This window comes from Carya illinoinensis, chromosome 9, assembly GCF_018687715.1.
Source record: "Carya illinoinensis cultivar Pawnee chromosome 9, C.illinoinensisPawnee_v1, whole genome shotgun sequence".
NCBI classification, from domain to species: Eukaryota; Viridiplantae; Streptophyta; class Magnoliopsida; order Fagales; family Juglandaceae; genus Carya; species Carya illinoinensis.
Genome location: NC_056760.1, coordinates 9,811,178 through 9,831,718, shown reverse-complemented (window position 1 = coordinate 9,831,718; position 20,541 = coordinate 9,811,178). Strand labels below are relative to the sequence as shown.

The following is a 20,541-nucleotide window of genomic DNA, read 5'->3' as shown; positions in this document are numbered from 1 at the left end:
AACTCCTTAGAGTTCAAAGCAGATTTTACATCTACCAAAGAGATGGTATCTCTACCATACAATATCGAGTTTACAAAATTTTCAAATGATACCGGCAACGAACACAACACAATTAACGCTTGATCCTCATCATCAAACTTAATATCGATATTCCTCAAATCCATGATAATCTTATTAAATTCATCTAAGTGTTCAGAGATAGGAGTACCTTCCTTCATTTTGAGCGTGTATAACCGTTGCTTCAAATACAAACGGTTGGTGAGCGACTTTTTCATATACAAGCTCTCAAGCTTGGACCAAAGATCGAAAGCGGTCTCCTCATCGGCAACCTCCCTCAAAACTCCATCTGATAGTGACAACAAAATGACACTATGTGCCTTCTCATCTTCTTCTCTTGATAATGCAGGAGAATCCTCGGATACCTTCCCTTCCAAAGCTTTCGACAAGCATTGTTGTCGTAACAAAGCTTTCATCTTGATGCGCCATAAGCTAAAGCTGTTTTGACCGTCGAATTTCTCCACTTCAAACTTTGCCATAGCCATTCCTCAAGATTTTACAAAGAGCTTGACGCTCTGATACCAGTTTATTGGGAATGGACCGAACAAACAAAGGCTAAGTTGAAGTAAATAATAGCGGAAGCAACAAAATAAACAACAATCACACACAGAACACCAAGATTTAAGTGGTTCAGTTCAATGTGAGCCTACGTCCACTGTCGGGGTCGGTTTCAAAAATTTCACTATGAACAAAAGATGGGAGTACAAAAATATTGATCACAAAATCCTCAATCCTAAAGCTCCAATACACTCAATAGACTCTTAGGATTGTATACAAAAGGATTCTCAAAACTCTCTTTCTTGACTGCTGAACACACTTCAAAATGAAGAGAAAATTATGTATTTATAGGACAAGGCGCTAGTCAGAACATTCGCTCGAGCGGACATCGAGCGAAGTGTCGAGTGCACGTTAGGGTTGCATTCTCGCTCGAGCAGACTGTCGAGCGGAGGTCGAGCGAAACTCTCTGGAAGATTTCGCTCGAGCGGACTGTCGAGCAGAAGTCGAGCGGAACTCTCTGGATGAGTTCGCTCGAGCGGAGGTCGAGCGAAACTGTAACGGAGCTGTAGCGAAACTGTAGCAAGCTCCAAAAAAACACATTTTCAGCAGGAAATCAAGCCAAACTCAACAATGCTCTCTCATGGAAACCATAAACTCGTCAGTAAAGTAGTTTGCAAAAAAAAAAAAAAAAGCATACACAACATTTCACCCATTAACATAATAAAAGATAGAAAGAAGCTGCCTAAGCAAAACACCACAAGCTTCAGCTATGGAAAGAAACTCCTTGAAGTTCTTATTCGAACTTGAGGTGATCATCTTGATGGTACATATAATAATTCACATCACAACCCTTCAGAATAAGCAACTCCAGAGGACTTCAACCAATTCCCTCCCTGTATCAGCTCAGCAACGGTGAATTTTTTGGCTTCCTCTGCTCTAGTAATGAGATGGTAGCCAGGCCAGTTCACTCTCTTGCTAGTACCAGCTCCTGGTCCCCTATTAGTATACTCTCCGTAATACAGTGTCTTTAATGCAAAATCTTTACTCCACACCGACCACCCTGCCGGATCAATATGGTTACCTATGTACGACTGCATGACCACTGTTCTTGAATATTCCTTCCACGGTCGACCCAAGTATGATCGGACCGAGCCCTTCACGGGCTCCAGATCAGAGCTTGCTATTATGTCACACTTTTGGATTGAAGTCCCGGTGGCTTGGTTTGGGTCAGTTCGACCTTGGGCTGTTACCATGTTGGCCTGTCCACTCATGGGCTTTCGGGCTACTATTTTGCAGTTTTGGAACACGACAGCCGCATTGCCGAAGATGAAATCCACGGTTCCTGTGATGTAGGAGTCTCGGTAGAATTGCCTGTTGGAGTGGGCGTAGAGTGTGTCCTGATAGGCGTCAATGCGGCAGCGGTTTATGATGGATTGGTCGGCTCCAACACGAAGTGCCACCGCTTGGTGCTTCTGTGGCCCGGCCGTGTTTTGGAACCAGATGTCTTGGGCGATGAATCCATCACCAACAGCAGCTGCATGGGCCATGTCCTTTTAATTAGTTTGCCATTGTTGGTGGTATTTATCATTTTATTGAGAAATACAAACAGAGTATGACATCATCCTTTCACTATTCATAAAAGTAAATGATATTTCTATAAACTAATATCACGATAAAAGTTATCGATTGTTTTTTTTAATTATTTAATTATTAAAAAAGTATTTTTTAATGAGTTTGTAAATTTTTAAAATATTTAAGAAGTTTTAAAAAATATTTGAAAATAAAAACTTGGCCACTAATGAAAATTGTCGGCGGTGTAACAGCACCCATTCATAAATAAACCTATTGGTACTTTAATTTCTAGGAAGACAAACAAGTTATAAGAGAATATTAATATTGCCATTCAAATTAGTTATAGAATAATATTATATACAATCTTGAAATCTATAAGACCCACCCACTCCATTTTTTATAAAAAATTATAGAGTTTATTATTAAAAAAATAATTTTTTTAAATGAATCTAAATTTATTCATTTTTTTAAAAAAAAAAATACTATACTTATATCCTAGAATTGCAAATATAATTTCTTTTTAACTATAATTAAGGAAGATCTTTACCGACAGTTGCAGACTTGAAAGTAGTCGATCCATCGATAACATTCAAACTGCCAGTGATAATCGTTGAGCTCATGCCATCACCAACGATCATCACGTTCTGTTTGTTCTTCCCAACCTCAACATTTTCTTTATAGGTGCCCTTCTTCACATAAATGACGTACCTAATTTTGCTTTTATTGGGTGCCGATGCCACAGCTTCTTTCACAGTTCTGTACTTCCCACTCCCATCCTTAGCCACCACAACGTTGGCCTTGATTTCCTTTGGCAAAGCTTGTAAAAGCTTCCGATCCCTATTCGTGACCCATGAGGGGAATCCCCCGTTTAGTGGCTTAGTCACTTCGGTTTTCAAGGATGAAACCGCGAGAAGCATGGCTAGGAAGTTTCTGGCCCTCGATATCAAGTCCTTGACCCCTGGCTCCATCGAGGCCCGGGCTATTCCCTCTAAGCCATCCCAGCATGTGACATGGTTGGTAAGAACACTGCTTAGCCATGCATGGGCATCTTCACAGGAACGGCCGGTCATATTTTCAAGAGCCGCTATGGAATCAAAGATCCTGTCCCTGGACAATTCCATTAGTTGCACACAATCAAGTAAAGCCAGTTGTTCTTTAGGATCGTTAATCCTATGCTTGACATCTTGGGCTCTCCCCTTGACTTTTTGTATTTCGTAGGCTGATCTTTTTAAGAACACTTGCAGTAGATGGACATGGTTCATTTGCACGATATTGTTCGTGTCCCCCACCACTTCTGTGACCATGGCTAAGCATGAGGCTGGGTTGTGGGCTTGATCACAGATGTGGTGTTGTAGGTGAGGATCGGAGAAGTTGGCTTGAAGTAGATGGGTAGCAACAAGTGCAGATGAGCTTATGATGGCAGCTAGGGAGAGAATTAAGCATAGAGTTCTGAAGGGAGAAGTCTTAGGATTCTCCAACAGCGGTCGATGGTTGTCCATTCTACTTACTTTTAGTATACTAAGCTTTCTCTTCCTCTGAGCTCGCTGTGTTTGCAATTGCCCTCATATATACTAGGATAAAAAGCAAGTGTTTATGTGGATTTTTACCATTCGAATAAAAAAACCACCGCATCGATCTTGATAATGGATATCAAATAAATATTAAAGTATACATCATAATTATCATGGCTTTACGAAAATGAATGAACTTGTCCATTTCAAATTATAGCTGTTTGTGACTCATTCCTTCTAGTGGATGGATTGGATCAGCCTTATCTTCAATGATTCATGCCATGTTCTAGAACCCACATAGGTGTACTTATTTATTGTATTTTCTTCATAAATGCTAAAGCCACACGTGGTGGATTCCGATTGTGTATATATTTTTTTTTATTTAGTGATTAAAGAAGTATTTTTTTAATGATATTATAAATTTTTAAAAAGATATATATTTAAAAGTATTAAAAAATACATGAAAATATATTTTGCACTGGGAGGATCTCCATGTGTGGGGTGGCTGTAGAGCCACTCTATTTTCTTTGATGCGATTTTTCTATTTGGTCGATTAGTGATTACTACCAAGGTAAAGCTTGTGTGTAAGGCATCTATTGAAGTGGTCCTGCAGCCTTGAAGAAATAACCGAATAAAATAAGATAAGCGTGCGAGCACTGCTAGGGTTGGAAAAGAATGCATGATAGTGATGCAGCGACAGCGAATTTGGGACCTTAATTAGTGGAAAGTCGAAAATTTAGCCTTTGTACATGATAACCATCATGGTGATCGCCGAAAGGATTACGAAAGTGGGTATGCACTCTAAAATCCATACAAAAATATGCCGCGTCAATCGGTTCAACCTGCAGGACGTTGCAGATCATTGTTGAAAAGATTCTGTAACAATAATAAATATAGAACAAAAAGAAAAAGAAATCGTACCTAGTTTTAATTATAGTCTCGAGGCTGTCTAGTTTGTATGCTTTCCAGATCAAGCCTTGGGTTTTGAGAAATTTCGATGAGAAAAGAAGTCAACTTAAGATCATTAGTCGTGATTAATGAATGGATTCTTAAATTATCCACTTGATATTGATGTGGTACTCAAAAAGTAAAACACAGTACCAGATAACGTGGGATCTCATCACCATTCTATACTCAACTCTGGATTTATCAATACACGTTGCAAAACGTGTGAAGTCTTGTCTTAATTCCAACCACAATACAGGACGTAATGTTGAAGGCGGTGGGAAGAGATAACAAGGAGTCTTCTTCCGTTGGTATCGACATCCATAAAAGATCCCAACTTATGACCTCTGCATTATAGTTTTAAGGTATAATGTTTAAAAAATGACAGTTACCGGCTTGTTTGTATATTTAAGCTTACAAAGTGTAATTGTTCTCACAAGAGAAAATCAAATTGTAAGCCCCGGAGATATCATCCCTTGGTCAACTCACAACCATTACCAAAATAATGGATACAAATCCCTCTCCCCAAGGGTGTGAATAACGGGGACTAAACAACCAAGGGCATTAAGCATTCACAACTATCATTGTTAGCAAAATATGAATGATATTCACCACGCTCACGAGTTTGCCAAATAAGTCATGTACAAAGAAGTTTCTAGTACTCGTCACCAGAGATGCCTAATCTCATTCCCATCCCCATCACATGTTTTTTTCACAAGTCCATCCCCATCAGGGTTCACGAATCACAACGGGAACCTTCCTCCCAGAGCATGCCATAAACGTTTTGAAAAATGGCCCACCAGCACCACTCCACTCCACTCCACTCTACCTTGCAACCACTGGAGTGTACAACATATTAGTTAATGTTGCATAATACTACCATCCACACTTATTTTTAAGTCCGTGAAGAATCCCGAATCGAAAATTGTTCTGCCCGAAACAGGTCATTTGGCTCCCCTCTAAATTCTCTTGTTGGCACTATACTTTATGCTAAGTGACACCAGGGGAAATGATAAAGAACACGTCAGCTTTGGGTTTGACTAATTAGTATGTCCGATACGCAAAAATCAAGCGCTAAGTAATGACCCACTTTCACCCTCAATGTTTTTTAGAAATAAATTTCACCCCCATTTCGATTCCCAACAAACAAATATCCAATAAAGAAAGCAAACTCTATCTTGAAACTGATGTTACCTTGTCTTCCCTTTTCATCTTCTCTATGCTAGATTACTCTTCTTTTTTCCCAATAAGTACGCTAGATTATTCATTAATGATCAAATTTATCATCCCCAATAATTATGATAATCCACTTTACTTATAGAATTATACTATATACAGTCACTTTTACATATTCTTTAAGTATTCTACTGATGTGATTGGCCAAAACAGTTATTTTATATTTAAAAAAAATGATGCAACCAATCACATTAATGAAGTGTACAAAAGAGTACGCGAAAATGGCTGCAAATAAAATTTTTGTTACTTATATATATTTAAAATAAATAAAAAAAACACTTAATACTCCCACAATAACTCTCATGTCATGTTATACTGTCTATTTTTTTTTTTTCCTACCAAAAGCTCAAGTTAAAAACAATCCTGATAGGGTGTCCAAGAACAGCGTTCTGACTAATCCCAGGGGTGCACAAACCATCGGCAAGAAATTTTTTGCAAGTACACCTCGGATAATTTAAAGAAAAAATCTCTCAGTCCGATGGCCCCAAGAGGTTAATTGCACCCAAGGGATTGCATAGGCCCTTTGTGCATTTTCATCAAGCGTTTTCTAGTGCGTTACAGAATTTGTGACAAATATTATACCTGATTCACTTTCACCCCAATAACTAACACCATAAAAGGTGTCTTAGATATTGGTAACTATGATATCTGAAATCCACCACAAATTCACAGACATATAGGTAGTGAAACCATCATGTTAATTTTTTTTTATTGGCACCAAGTGTCCAACAAAGTCTTGACTAATCTTGGAAATACACAATATCTCGATAAGGAGTTTTCTGCAAGTGCATCTCGGATAATTCAAGGTGAAATTCTCCCAATCTTATGATTTCTAGAAATTGTTTGCACCTAAGAGGATTCGAACATTAGACCTAAAGGGAGAATACCACTAAGACCAATGCCCTTACCACTTGAGTTAACTCCACCAATGCCCTTATCACTTGAGTCAATTCCAAAGGGTTGAAACCATCCTGTTGATGACCAGATATAATTGTTTCAACAAAACTGATTTCATAGCCATGGCTCATGAGTGGCTGGACAGGTCGGAAATACGCATGCATATACATGAATTATCAACCAGATACCAAGGACCAAATTTTAGGACCCCTTAAGATGGTCAGGTGAAGGCTATACTGACCATTTGATATACAAACCTGGCACCAATGACCAGACATTCACATCAGGCTAAGGAGCAATTACCTATAGGATTTTTCTTGGTCTTTCCAGTCAGTGTAAACACTACTAAATGGTATTACCACTTGTACCGCAAGTTCAATTTCAAGCATGACCGGCTTTTAAAACACATTCACAGGTTAAACTCTAATTAGGTTATTCTCATGTATCCTCCTTGTATACTTGGGCTTTGCCTACTTCTATGAATAAATTTCTTAATTACCTATATAAAAAAAATAGGGTCACAGTTAGATGCAAGTAATTGACAAAATAAAACAATGGTCCTTTAAAATGTATTTGGACAAGAAATATAGATACGTGATTGATCTCAAAATACGCTACAGCCCATGGACACCATTTACGTTAGGGGGTTGAACGAGATCAACAAACGCCTTCGCATAAAAAAAATTTACTTCGAGAATGGAGGGCGGATGTCGTTTGTTTACAAGAAACTAAGTTGAAATTGGTGACCAGAAAATTAGTGAGAAGTGTGTGGCATTGTCCGTATGTAGACTGGATTTATTTAACCTCGAATGGGGCCTCGGGTGGAATCCTTGTGATGTGGGATAAGAGGGTAATGGAGAAAATGGAGGAGTTTGTAGGGGAATTTTCAGTGGCTGTATCTTTTAAGATGGCGGAAGACAATTTTATGTGGGCATTTGCAGGTATATATGGGCCCAATGCTGACAACATTAGAAAACTTTTATGGGAGGAAATAGCTGGAATTTCGAGCTGGTGGGACCTCCCCTGGTGCATAGGCGGTGACTTTAATATCACAAGATTCCCTAGTGAAAGATCAGGAAACAGTCAACTAAGTCCAACCATGACGGAGTTCTCAGATTGTATTTTTGATTTGAACTTGGTGGACCTCCCACTTGTAGGTGGCCCTTTCACATGGTCCAACAACCAGATTTACTCTCGACTAGATAGATTCCTAATTTCGCCAGATTGGGAATGTCATTACCTGGAGGTATCTCAAAAGAGATTACCACGTCTATGTTCGGATCACTTTCCTATTTTACTGGATGGAGGTGGTATTCAAGGTGGTCGGCGTTCTTTTATGTTTGAAAACATGTGGCTTAAAAGTGAAGGCTTTGTGGACAAGGTAAGACATTGGTGGTCTTCTTATCAGTTTCATGGCACCCCCTCTTTTATTCTCGTAGGTAAACTAAAAGCTCTAAAGAACGATTTAAAGCATTGGAATTCTCAAAGTTTTGGAGATGTGGGAGAACAAAAGCAAACCATGACCGAGGAGATTCAGATTTTTGATAGAATCACCGAAGAAAGAGCCCTCACCCCAGAGGAACTTTTACGGAAGACAGAGCTGGTTTTAGAATTAGAAAGAATATTATCTTTAGAAGAGATTTCTTGGCGTTAGAAGTCAAGAGCCATTTGGTTAAAAGAGGGGGATCGAAGCACGAAATTTTTTCATAGAGTGGCCAACTCACATAGGAGAAATAATACCATTGATATGTTGAAAATCAATGGTAGAGATTACACAGAAGCTCCAGTGATCAGAGAACATGTGGTGAGTTTTTTTGATAATCTTTTTTCAGAACGAGAGGGATGGAGGCCAACAGTAGATGGGTTGGACTTTGATTCTATTGAACCACAAGTAGCATCATGGTTAGAAAGAGCCTTTGAAGAAGATGAAGTACACGATGTGATTAGGAAAATGGAGAAAGATAAAGCGCCAGGACCAGATGGTTTTTCGATGGGGTTTTTTCAAACGTGTTGGGAGGTTGTGAAAGAAGACATTATGAACGTATTTCAAGAATTTTTCCATGCTGAAAAATTCAAGAAAAGCCTGAATGCTACTTTTATTGCTCTTATTCCGAAGAAATCTGGGGTATCGGAAGTGAAGGATTTTAGGCCCACTAGCCTTATCAACGGAATCTACAAAATTCTAGCTAAGGTGCTGGCTAACAGACTAGGGGAGGTTTTAGGAAAAATTATTTCTAAGCCTCAAAATGCTTTTGTAAGGGGTTGTCAAATTCTGGATTCCGTGTTAATAGCCAATGAATGTCTGGATAGTAGACTAAAATCTGGTATTGCAGGGATCATTTGCAAACTGTACATGGAAAAAGCTTACGACCATGTAAACTGGAACTTTCTCCTATATCTTTTGCAGAGATGTGGCTTCGGGGAGAAATTGCGCATGTGGATCAGATGGTGTATCTCAACGGCAAAATTTTCAGTCCTCATTAATGGCAGCCCGGAGGGTTTCTTCGACAGCTCTCGAGGCTTAAGACAGGGAGATCATTTGTCCCCACTTCTCTTTGTTATCATCATGGAGACCCTAAGTAGGATGTTAACGGCTCTGGTTGCCAATGGGTTTATGGCTGATTTCTCAGTGGGTGACTCGAATAGAGGCTTTATTTCTATCTCTCACTTGCTTTTTGCAGATGACACACTAATTTTTTGTGAAGCAGATAAAGAACAACTTAGGGCATTAAAGGCCCTTCTTCTATGCTTTGAAGCAGCGTCGGGTTTAAGGGTGAATTTTGATAAATCAGAATTAGTGCCAGTCGGTAGAATCAGTAGTATTCAGCATTTGGCTAACAATTTGGGTTGTAAGGTGGGTTCTCTCCCTATGACTTATTTGGGGCTACCGTTGGGGGCTGCTTCACGATCCCTACAAATCTGGAATTCAGTTATTGAGAAAGTAGAAAAAAGACTGGCAGAGTGGAAGAGACTATACTTGTCAAAAGGAGGTCGTGTGACTCTTATCAAAAGCACTCTCTCTAATCTACCAACTTATTTCTTGTCTTTATTCCAAATCCCAACCTCTGTGGCTTCACGCAGAAAAACTTTATCGGGATTTCTTATGGAGTGGGATGGGGAACGAATTCAAATTCCACTTAGTTAAGTGGGACAAGGTATGCAGACCACTCTCATCAAGTGGATTGGGAATAAAGAACTTGAAGACGTTTAACCGAGCACTTCTTGGTAAATGGCTTTGGAGATACAATATGGAACCGGAAGCATTATGGAAATTAGTCGTTGACTGCAGACATGGGAGAACGTGGGGTGGTTGGTGTACTAGAGATGGGAATGCCCCCTATGGGGTGGGGATTTAGAAACACATCAGACGAGGATGGGGAGTTTTTGCAAACCGTACTAGATTCTTGGTGGGGGAAGGGACTGGTATAAAATTTTGGAGGGACATCTGGTGTGGGGAGATGGCGCTGAAGGATGCTTTTCCTACCGTGTTTCGTGTGGCATGTGAGCCAGAAGCTTCGGTGGCAGATTTTCTGGTGCGTTCAGGGGATCAAGTCCAATGGAATGTCACCTTTAGTAGAGCAGCTCAAGATTGGGAAGTAGACAGTTTTGAGGCTTTTTTCATATTAATGTATTCCACGAAGCTGAATGGTATGCGAGAAGATAAGTTGTGGTGGACACCTACGGGTAAGGGGAACTTTTCAGTTCGCTCATTCTATAAATCCCTTATAACCACACCAAATAGTCAGTTCCCTTCGAGAAGTTTGTGGATGAATAAGGCACCTCCCAAATCACTTTTTTTCGTTTGGTCAGCGGCCCTGGGTAAGATCTTGACGACAGATAATTTGCATAAACGCCGGGTAATCATTGCAGACTGGTGCTGTATGTGTAAGAAAGCCAGAGAGACCGTGGATCATCTGTTGCTACATTGTGAGACAGCGAGAGCCTTGTGGTACGAAGTGTTCAACAGAATCGGGTTAAACTAGGTGATGCCTACTACGGTAACTGAGTTATTGGCTAGTTGGGGGATGCCGGGTGGATTACCACATATCAAAGCCGTGTGAAAAATGGTTCCAATCTGTATTGTGTGGTGCATATGGCAAGAGCGCAATGAGCGGATATTTGAGGACAAGGAGCGGACACTAGTGGAGCTTTGCTCTCTTTTTTTCTCTTATTTAGTCCCCTGGGCCATCGCTGTAAACTTTAATGGCCAAAATATGCACGATTTTCTTTTGTCTTCTTTAGCATCTTAGATAGGTTTTATCTCTTGTATAACTTCTTGTTTTACTTGGGCTATGCCTATTCATATTAATACTATCGTTTACCTATAAAAAAAAAAAAAGCCTACTATCAAATCTATGTTAAAGCAATTATGTTCGTGAAGAAGGATCATGGGCAGCTGGCAGTGTGAACGGTAAATGATATTCCAAAATAGCTATTGCTACGGTAATTATACCAGGTTTCGTGCATATTATTAAGTGGAAGGATTCAGGAAAATCAACCTATAATACTTAGGATGAAACCCAACGATCTTACAGCCACGACTTCACCAAACACAATATCACCATTGTCTCCTTAGACCAGAAAGACTGCCAGAACACTTCCCTAACCTATGTTGCACTTAGCCAATTGGTCTACTTCCAGCTCTAGTGCTTTTTTTTTTTTTTTTTACAGAGAAAACATGGTGAAGATTAGAACAAAAAGCCAGCAATCAACAACACAAAAACTGGTCTAGCAAATGGCTTTTAAGCCTTAGTCAAGCGGCAATAGGAACCTACATTATCTCGTTTATCATCAAAAGTTATACAATTCAAACATCAAACTCCAAGAGCAACATAAACCACCTTCACTAATAACCCAAAATCATTACCTTTTAGCAGAGCTTATTTCCAACTTGAAGGCCAGAATCCGTGGATCCCATAACCAGTCTTCCAATTATCCAAATACACGACCTTCTTGACCGCCCAAAACGAAATGAAAAGAGCAACGATCATGACCACTCGCTGCACGTTTACATTCCTCACCTTCACGAGCACGTGCGTCATGAACGCCAGCAACAGCCCCACAATCGTGTACAAGGATCCGACCGCGAACCCCTCCGCCCCAAGCTGCATGCCGGAGCCCTGGTAGAAAAATATGAGGCGGTTCGGATCGTTCCGGTCAGCCAGGAACATGGGCATTTTCCGAATTATGTTGTGCATCGCGCCCGAAACGCTGAAGAAGTAGACGAACACCGAACCGACCAGCCAGATTTTCGGATCGTGGAGTAATGTCTCGCCTATGACGATCTTTTTTATAGCGAATGGAATCCAAATCGAAATGGCAAGGAAGATGACTATCAATTGCTTGCTGGAAAGCATGGGTGGCCGGTGGATCGGGCCGAAGACAAACTTGGTCTTCGATTCGATGAACTCGGACATCGATTCGGCGAGCCTGGAGAAGTCTCCCTGGTCCATCTGATGGGATTCTTTGGGGTTTTGGTGCGGAGCGATGAGGCGGATGTGAGGGAGGGCATTGACACCGAAGAGGCCGAAGCTGGACTGTGACTCTTTGAATTCGAGGTCGCAGAAGAAGAGCTTGCCATGGGAAGGCGACTCGGGGTCCTGGTTGTTGGTTATGAAGGAGTTGGCAAGGAGGGCGAACTCGCTGTGGAGAGTCTTGAGATGGAGCTCTGTCTTGTCATGGAGCTGAGTGGCGTCGAAGAAGACGACGAGCCAGTAGGGTCTCGGAGTCTTGACCGAGGTGAGGAAGCGAGAGACGGAGCGGTCGTCCAGGTGGATCACTCCCGATTTAGATCGGGACTGAAGGGCCAGAAGCTCCGAGACCCGTTGAGAATCCGAATCGGCTGAGACCGATAAGAGGGCGAGGGAAAACACGGCCAATAAGAGGAGGAGACTAGGAGGTTCGCGAAAGGAAGCCATTTTTGGATTCTGGGCACACAAAGTGAGCGAGGGTTTCGCTTCGTTTTGTTATTGGGGGAAGACTAATGACCGATTTTGTTTGGTCACAAATGATTCCGTGCCATTTACTTCATCTGTACTACAAGTCGTATGGGAAGCGGTGCTTATTGTGTGCTACATGTCGGTAGCTATTTTTATTTTAGATTGGATAAACAGACAGAATAATTTTGATAAATGAGAAAATTGATCTCAACATACACCTAAACTCATTAAGTCATTTCTTTGGAAAATTACAGGCAATCCCAATCCATTTATATGTTCTATTTGTTGTAATTTGGACAAGTTGGGTTATACATGAACCATGGTCATCCACATCCATGTCATCCTAGGCTTACATTCTTTGTTTGCTTAGATACTCGGTACCATTTCCGGCTAATCGAAAAATAAAAACCATGCCCCCACGTCTGTTCCAATAGGCAACACGTTAAACAATTATATCGGATTCAAGCAAGAAGCATCAAGCAATTTTAACTGTCTCCCTGTGATCACATAGTTTTAGTGTCTCACCTCTCAGAAAGGATGTTTGCATCTTTCAATTTGAAAGCTGATAAAGAACCAAAACTGTATCGATGGCCTGCAGATCACGCAGCCAAATGTTACAAGACATGGTAAAAGCCAAAATCAATAGTACACCGTCCAATAATCATGACAAGAACCAGGTTGGCTGCTAAGGTATAATACCAGAATAATTGGTTATTTAAAACCACGTATCAATCGCTTGTATGCTGCTCGATCAGGTTTAAGCCCCATGTTCAACATTTCATCATGAATTTTAATGGCCTTTCTAAGTTCCTTTGCACGACAAAGACCACTAATCATAATCGTAAAACTTGCACTGCTCACCAAATTCATTCTTCTCATGTATTCAAATACCCTGACTGCTGCTTCAATCCTCTTTCCCGAAAAGAGCGCTTTGAGCAGTACATTATAAGTTGCTGCATCCAAACCATTATTCCATCTTTCCATCTTGTCATGCAATGCCATAGCTGAATCAATCCGTCTGCTGGAGCAGTAATGCACCATCAACAAGCAACAACATAGAGAATCTGGCAATAACCCTTTCTCTAGAGTTAAATTCAACACTTCCTCTGCTTCTCTCCATCTCCCTCTATTACACTGTGATGCTATAAATCTAGACAATTCTGATGCACATGGAGTACTTCCTCTTCTGACAACATCCCTTAACAATTCACAAGCTTCCTCGGATTGGTTTTCCTTACAAAGAACATTTACAAATGCGTTATAACTGCTATCATTCACTGTAAGACCCCTTTCAGAGATTAAACGATATATTGGAATCGCTTCCTCTAGTCTTCCTTCCTTTGACAATGCTCTTAACATACACCCATAAGTAGCATCCTGTAACCCGCTGCTCTCATCACGAGCTCTACAAAAGAACATCTCCGCCGCATACGTCTTGCCCAAGTCACAAAGCTTCTGAACTACTAAATCATACTCGAATGAAAGTATCTTTGGTAGCAGCTTCTTTTCCACCATAATGCTCATTATGTTCTCAATTACTGCAGCATTTTCGTATTTACATGCCCCATCAAGAACCGAACTATAAGTACTAAAACCCGGGTCAATTTTCCTATCGTACATCTGATTCAAGATATCAAAAGCGGCTCCAAAATCCCCACTTTTGCTATAACAATCAACAACAAGATTACAAATCACAGAAGTATAGAGACCTACATCTAACAATCTAACAATTCTCTCAAATTTCCCATTTTTAAACAAAATCTGAGCAACCAACGACCACATAGACCGGTCTGGCGACACCCCACAACGAATTACGGCACCATAGCAACACCAAGCCAGTTTAGTCTCATTTTCCCGTAACAAAGAATCAAGCAGAGCACTACAGGCACGAACCGAAGGGGTACACCCACGACCTCTCATTTTCCCGAGCACCTCTAACCCCTCCATGAACAAACCCTTCTGTGAATAACATTCAAGAACAAGGCTTAATAAATTAGACTGAGAATCTCTACCTCTACAAACTCGAAGCAGGCACTGTACAAGCACTGGTGCAGGGTGACACTGAATCAGAGAACCCAAGAGGGGCTTCACGGGTTGAACAAGACCCGACGCGAGTGAAAGCTGGATGATTTGGCAGTGAGACGGGAGGTCCGGTTGAAACCCAAGATTTGTTTTGGCCCAATTGAAGAAGTTGAGAGAGATTTCAGGGCTGTTTTGGGTTTTTTGGATAATTTGAAGGAAGAGAGATGGGGTTAGTTTGGAGGAGAGATTGAGGTTTTGAAGAAGCGGGACCCAATTGCGCCTCTGTAAGAGAAGGGATGAGATTTGGGAGGCGAGCTGGTCTTGTTTGATTTGGGTTCTCCAAGTGAGAGAAGCTGGTGTTGAGGTTGAGAATGGTTTGAGGAGATAACGAGCTTTGTGAAGCATTTGGGTTCTCAGAAAGAAAAACGGATCAGTTCTGGTTCAACTGGAGATAGTAGGTTTAGGAACTGATCTTGGTCGAAGAAAGTCGGGATTTTCCACGAATTGTCATTTTCCTTTTTACTATTTCACCCTAATTTACAAATCATTTTTATTTATACCTTAATTTATTCATAGATATCATTTCACTCCCTTGCAGTGTCCAGTTTTTCATTTATATAAGATTATAACGTAATTAATTTACGAGGTAAATTGAAACTTGTAATAATTTAATGATTTAAATCTCAAAGTATAAAACAAAAAATGACTTTTGTTTGTATCATGATGACTTTGTCACATCCAGATTTTACCTTCAAGTCTAAACAAAACAAGCACCAAAATACAGGAGCTTTACGACTTTGGTGGCAAGTTGGGTTGGTTAGTTAGATTTGTAACTTTTGCTTCCTCAATCCTAGTAAGGCTTAAATCCTTCCATGGGTATAACTTGAGACAAGAATCTATGCTTATTGAACTTCCTGGAACTTAATTAGTTATTAAAGCCGTTTAACTCAAGATGATAGTTTGTAACGAGTATACATGTGTGAGTGAAAAAGAATTTTAAGGCTCACATTGGAAAATAATAGTCATATGAACTTCTTCAAAGGAAAGGTTATGTTGGGCCTATTACGTGGCAGGGGCCCATCTAACGAAATGGTTGTACCTGTAGTTGTAGCTAAAAATTCACTCTCTTTCCAGTTGAATCGTATCGTTTTTTTAGTGTGTTTAGATGTTGAGTGTATCTCAACACTTTTTAACATTCTTTATTATTATTTATTATTCTATGTTTATTTTTCACTTATTTTTTATTATTATTCATTATTTTTTATTACTATTTAATATTCTATTATTACTTTTCACATACTTTTTTAATACTATTCACAACATACCTCAATACTTCTCAACACCTAAACCCTAATCTCGCTAAAAAGACTACTAGATATTGTTCGTAACAACGAGAGGATAGCACATTGATTGTGAAAAAGTAGCTCGATGACGACTTTTTTATTTTCCCCTCCCTTCTTCTAAGCAAGTTTTACTTCATTATACTAAAAAGATTATACATAAAGAACGAGTGAGATTCTCCAACAAACACCCAAAGCAAATAAATAATAGTGTACAGTGGTGGAAAAAAGAAAAAAAAAGTTTTATTTGAGACCAGTTTCTTGGTCCCTACTCATATCATATGAGATGACGTTGTATAAAAGCAAACAATGGAACCACCGTTGGAGGCTGTGGATCCTCCGCTAGAAGTGATGATGGCGGGTGCACTGTCACTTGTTGACTTGAGATGATTATTGGAAAGGTTCACAATTCCTCTTGCAAGATTACAGATTAGGGAAAGCAATAAAATAGGGTAGCAGCCAGATACTGAGCCAAGTTGCCGACAAGTGGCCAACACAAGCAGTGGCGGGGCGTGTAAGCCACACGCCTCTTGAGGAGATGAATGGAAGGGCTAATCCAAAGGATTGGAAGCCTCTGAAACCGATGGGGTTGCACGTGGCCTCAAAAGTCACCCCAGAAAGCGGCTGCGAGTGGAAAACGGGCACGACGAAGGACGTGCATGTTACGAACACGTTGAATGGAATAGCAATTTTCTTTTGCGACCAAAAAGATTGGCAACTAGAGATGCTAAAGAGGCGACGTGTGTAGGACAAAGGATGCCGGAAAGCAGTAGATCGGTGAGGGTAGTAGCAAAGAGAAATCTAAAGGAAAAACTAGGAAAAAAAAACTATTGAAAAAGCATAGAAACGGAAAAGTCACTAGGGCTGGCTAGGGGAGGAAGTGGTTAGAGCCTAAGCTCCGAAACCCTCCGCCCAATGAAGGAGCGGCAATCTTGGGAATTGGCTGGAGAAGCGTTTGTTAGAGAGAGAATGAAAAAAAACTGAGAGATTTACACAGGTAGCTCGAGTTTTATTTACCTTTCGGGTTCTCTCACTACAAGAATCTGGGCGTTTACCGACGAGTTTTTAATCGCCGCAGAAAAAATCGCCGTAATATATCACTTATAGCGGCGATTTATTAATCGCTGCTTTATTTATTATATTTGTTGGCGAGAAAGTCACTTAAAATTTCCCAACCACTTATTTTCTTTTAGCGGCGAAAAGTTTCGCCGCTATATGTCTAAGCTGAGGCGCCAAACTTAATTGCATTTTATTTCCCTCCCCGCGACGTATTCACAGTAACCTCTCTGCTCTCCGTGTGTTTTTCCATTTCCAATCACCTGCAACTGAAATCCCTTCTGGCCAATCCATACGGTTTCCAAATCCAGTAATCCCCAGTTCCGAATATGTCCCGAAGCTCCATATCTAGCCTCCACGAAATTTTCTTGGCGTTCGAAGGTTGCGAAACCGTTTCCTTCCAAAACCCACTCGTTGCCTCCATCGTTCGGCAAACCCATATCCGAAAGGCTACCAAAACTTAACCAAATTTTCTGTTGAATGCATATGTACACACGGCAATTTCAGCCAAAAACGCCCTCTGTTGTGCATTACCTATATTCCAGAAATTCCCCTAAACTTGCTCTCCCAAAGATCTTGTATGCGAGGCTTTCCACTCAGAACTAAGCCCTCGGTTGGCGAAAATCCACTTGCTCGGGTGCTGCTTAGTGTGTCCAAGGTATTTGAATACTCTCAAACTCTGTTTGTGCCACAATTTGTTCTCCATACATGCATGAACATTTGGCATGTTCGGGGTTACTTTGATTGTATATTGACATGCATAAATACCAGTTTTGGTTTTTTGTCCTTATGGTGTTGTTTTGGTTTTTTTTTTTTTTTTGATCTTCTGATCAAAGATGCTGTGCATATTGTGATTTATTGGTTGATTTTGAATCTTGGTAGTTGGTAGTCGAAAATAGATATTCAAGTGTTGTCAATGTCCCATTGGAAAGAATTTGTGCAATTGAGGTTAGGCTTAGGGCTAGATTTAGGGAAAGAATTTTGGGTAATGAATAAAGCGGCTGTTAGGTTTGAATATTGTCTAATGTCGCATGCTGTTGATCTTACTTCAGGAAGCTTTATGTTGTGAAACTGACTTTATGGCTTTTAATTTGCTCTTTGTACATCCTCTCTCTTTCATGCTATTTTGATTTCTTCTTTACTCTTTTCTTCTCCCTCTTTTGATAATAACAAATAAGTATGATTCCTCTGTTTAATAGCAAAAGTGTTCTTTGCATGATGAAGCTAATTTATGTACCTACGTTGTACACACTTTGAATGCTTTCTACTAGTGAACTGTTGGGCTGCCTTAATTGACAGCAGAGGCATATGAGATGCTCATAAGAAGTGCATCACTTTTTAAGGAAGTGACATTAGCCATAGCAGTCTATAGGGGATTATTTATTTGTGCACTTTTGTTTGCTCAATGAAATAATATTCTTTTTATAATCAAAATTTAAAGCTAAACTCATGCTAACTTATCAAGAATAAAATAAAAATTCATGCTAGAAAACTGGGGCTTACTCCAAAAACTTGCAAAAAGTAGAGACCAACCAAACCATAACAGCTTGATTGACATAGATGTAGTTACCTGCCACTATGATAACTAGACAACTAATACCTCTAATATATTTAGCTGGTTTATACCCTAAAAGCCTATATTTACATTGAGATGCACTTCTAAAACCTGTTTCCTTTAATCTTTGTAATCTTTGAAAGGATAAAGGGCCCAGTACATTGCATATTAGTTAACAACTGTTTGTTTAAGGTACAATTGAGGTACATGCTTTTTTAAAGAGAGATTGTTGAGATACTGATAAAAACATTGCAAATGCTTATGCATGTTGCATCTCGTTATCTTGGCGATTTCTTGTAGGCATTTCTCTCTCTCTCTCTCTCTCTCTCTCTCTCTCTCTCTCTCTCTCTCTCTCTCTCTCTCTCTGTGCATTGTACAAATTAATTTAAGCCTTAATATGGTTCATCATGGCCTCTTAATGAAAATGCAAGGCATCTTTGTAGTCATGATTTTTTTTTTTTTTTTTTTTGTTTGGTGGGGGGAGCTATGGAGGGGGAAGGGGATAGTGAGATGTGAACCTCTATCTCATAGCTCCAACAAGTACTGATGAGTACCAAAACTCACGAAGGTTAATAGTTCTAACGAAAGACTATCTTTAATCCAAATAACGCGTATGGTACTTTTAGCTCATACTAATATGTGGTCTTTTATTCAACCAAATTATCTGAGGTTGATGCTTGTTCAAGGATTAATGCAAGGTACGTATACAGTACCTCTGATCAATAAGGCCTAGCTAGATATATAGTAGATAAAGTACAGAACTTCAATATATGCTGCTTGTTCATAATTAAGCACTATAACGATAATCAAATTATGTTAAGGCCGGTAATCAAGTATAGAATAGGTATTTACAGCCATTAATCCTTCCAACTTCTAGATATATATTTTTGTTACTTTAAAGTTCGTAGTCATTAAAAAATAAATCCCCTAGCTCGTTCTTAAACTAGCTTCATCTGGTAAAATCCGGTTGCCGTTACTGGTAATTAAGACAGCATTCACAACAGTTTACTGTTGAATTAGCCTTAGATCATTTGCAATCCATGCATGCATATGATTGCAGCATAATATTTTAAATGCCTATATATATACATATATACATACTAGCTTGTTGAGACACGCACTCTGTACAGTTGCATCCTCAATTAATTTAATTACATCTGTTGTTAGTATATATCAGTCCCCAACTAATTTCCTCCTAGATAGAGTTGCAGCATGTAACAGCCCGCTAGAAATTCAATTGTGAAATTTCTAGGAACCTCGTGAAAACCTCATAAGTTTTCACGAATCCATTAATCGTATAGATTTTTGTCTAACTATATAGTTAGTGTTATTATTTACTATGGTATCATAAGTGTATTTTTGATTATTGGAGATAGTTAGAAGTGTCAAAATGTATTATGGTTTGTGCCATTAGACTCGGAGGATTATTTAAAGTTTTATAGCACAATAACATTTTTTCATATTTTCGGACAAAACGTCTGTTCAAAACTGTAGATATTATTGGATAAAAAGAAATATCTTGAGGTAATTTTCATGAATATTATTGGGTAAAAATATTTTGAATTGATTTTTATAGATATTATTAGATAAAAATATCTTAAGTTGATTTTTTTTTAGATATTATTGGATAGAATATTATAAGATAATCATTTATAGATTTTTTTTGGGTAGGAGAAAACTACACTCAACTCTCAAGTCCAGCCTCATCTCTTCCATATGTCATCCATAAGTATCTCCAGCCACCTCTCCCCACGAAATTATCTTCATTTACACTTTCCATTAAAAGAATATCAAACACTCTCTCTCGGACAGCTTTTAGGAGGTCTTTTGTACACCCATTTCGAAGCTTTTTTAAGTGTTTTATCATAAAGTCTCCTTCATATAAGTTGTTTCTTTTTGAGTCTAGTTTACAT

At 39.5% G+C, this 20,541-nt stretch overlaps 4 protein-coding genes across 4 annotated transcripts; 1 reads left to right on the top strand and 3 right to left on the bottom strand.

Moving 5' to 3' along the window:
• Positions 1-1,249: 1,249 nt before the first annotated feature.
• On the bottom strand, positions 1,250-3,704 carry LOC122276723 (pectinesterase-like). Its single transcript, XM_043086633.1, has 2 exons — positions 2,675-3,704; positions 1,250-2,089 (listed from the first exon to the last, which is right to left on the bottom strand). The coding sequence occupies exons 1-2, from the start codon at positions 3,624-3,626 to the stop codon at positions 1,398-1,400; spliced, it is 1,644 nt and encodes a 547-aa protein (XP_042942567.1). The 5' UTR covers positions 3,627-3,704; the 3' UTR covers positions 1,250-1,397.
• Positions 3,705-7,569: 3,865 nt separating this feature from the next.
• On the top strand, positions 7,570-8,370 carry LOC122276776. The gene has a single exon (XM_043086681.1). It carries the CDS (start codon positions 7,570-7,572, stop codon positions 8,368-8,370), a length of 801 nt encoding a protein of 266 aa, XP_042942615.1.
• Positions 8,371-11,440: 3,070 nt separating this feature from the next.
• Positions 11,441-12,740, bottom strand: LOC122276074 (probable dolichyl-diphosphooligosaccharide--protein glycosyltransferase subunit 3B). Its single transcript, XM_043085521.1, has one exon. The coding sequence runs from the start codon at positions 12,632-12,634 to the stop codon at positions 11,597-11,599; it is 1,038 nt and encodes a 345-aa protein (XP_042941455.1). The 5' UTR covers positions 12,635-12,740; the 3' UTR covers positions 11,441-11,596.
• A 357-nt stretch (positions 12,741-13,097) lies between these two features.
• LOC122276073 (pentatricopeptide repeat-containing protein At4g21170) lies at positions 13,098-15,189 on the bottom strand. Its single transcript, XM_043085520.1, has 2 exons — positions 13,355-15,189; positions 13,098-13,247 (listed from the first exon to the last, which is right to left on the bottom strand). The coding sequence occupies exon 1, from the start codon at positions 15,080-15,082 to the stop codon at positions 13,367-13,369; it is 1,716 nt and encodes a 571-aa protein (XP_042941454.1). The 5' UTR covers positions 15,083-15,189; the 3' UTR covers positions 13,098-13,247; positions 13,355-13,366.
• Between the last annotated feature and the right edge of the window lie 5,352 nt (positions 15,190-20,541).

Excerpts from the sequence above, each read along its gene's own strand:
- LOC122276074 (XM_043085521.1), bottom strand. The coding sequence starts at position 12,634 with ATGGCTTCCTTTCGCGAACCTCCTAGTCTCCTCCTCTTATTGGCCGTG.
- LOC122276776 (XM_043086681.1), top strand. The coding sequence starts at position 7,570 with ATGGAGAAAATGGAGGAGTTTGTAGGGGAATTTTCAGTGGCTGTATCT.
- LOC122276073 (XM_043085520.1), bottom strand. The coding sequence starts at position 15,082 with ATGCTTCACAAAGCTCGTTATCTCCTCAAACCATTCTCAACCTCAACA.
- LOC122276723 (XM_043086633.1), bottom strand. The coding sequence starts at position 3,626 with ATGGACAACCATCGACCGCTGTTGGAGAATCCTAAGACTTCTCCCTTC. Across the intron at positions 2,090-2,674 it reads TTTCAAGTCTGCAACTGTCG|CTGCTGTTGGTGATGGATTC; the intron begins GTAAAGATCTTC and ends TGGCCCATGCAG.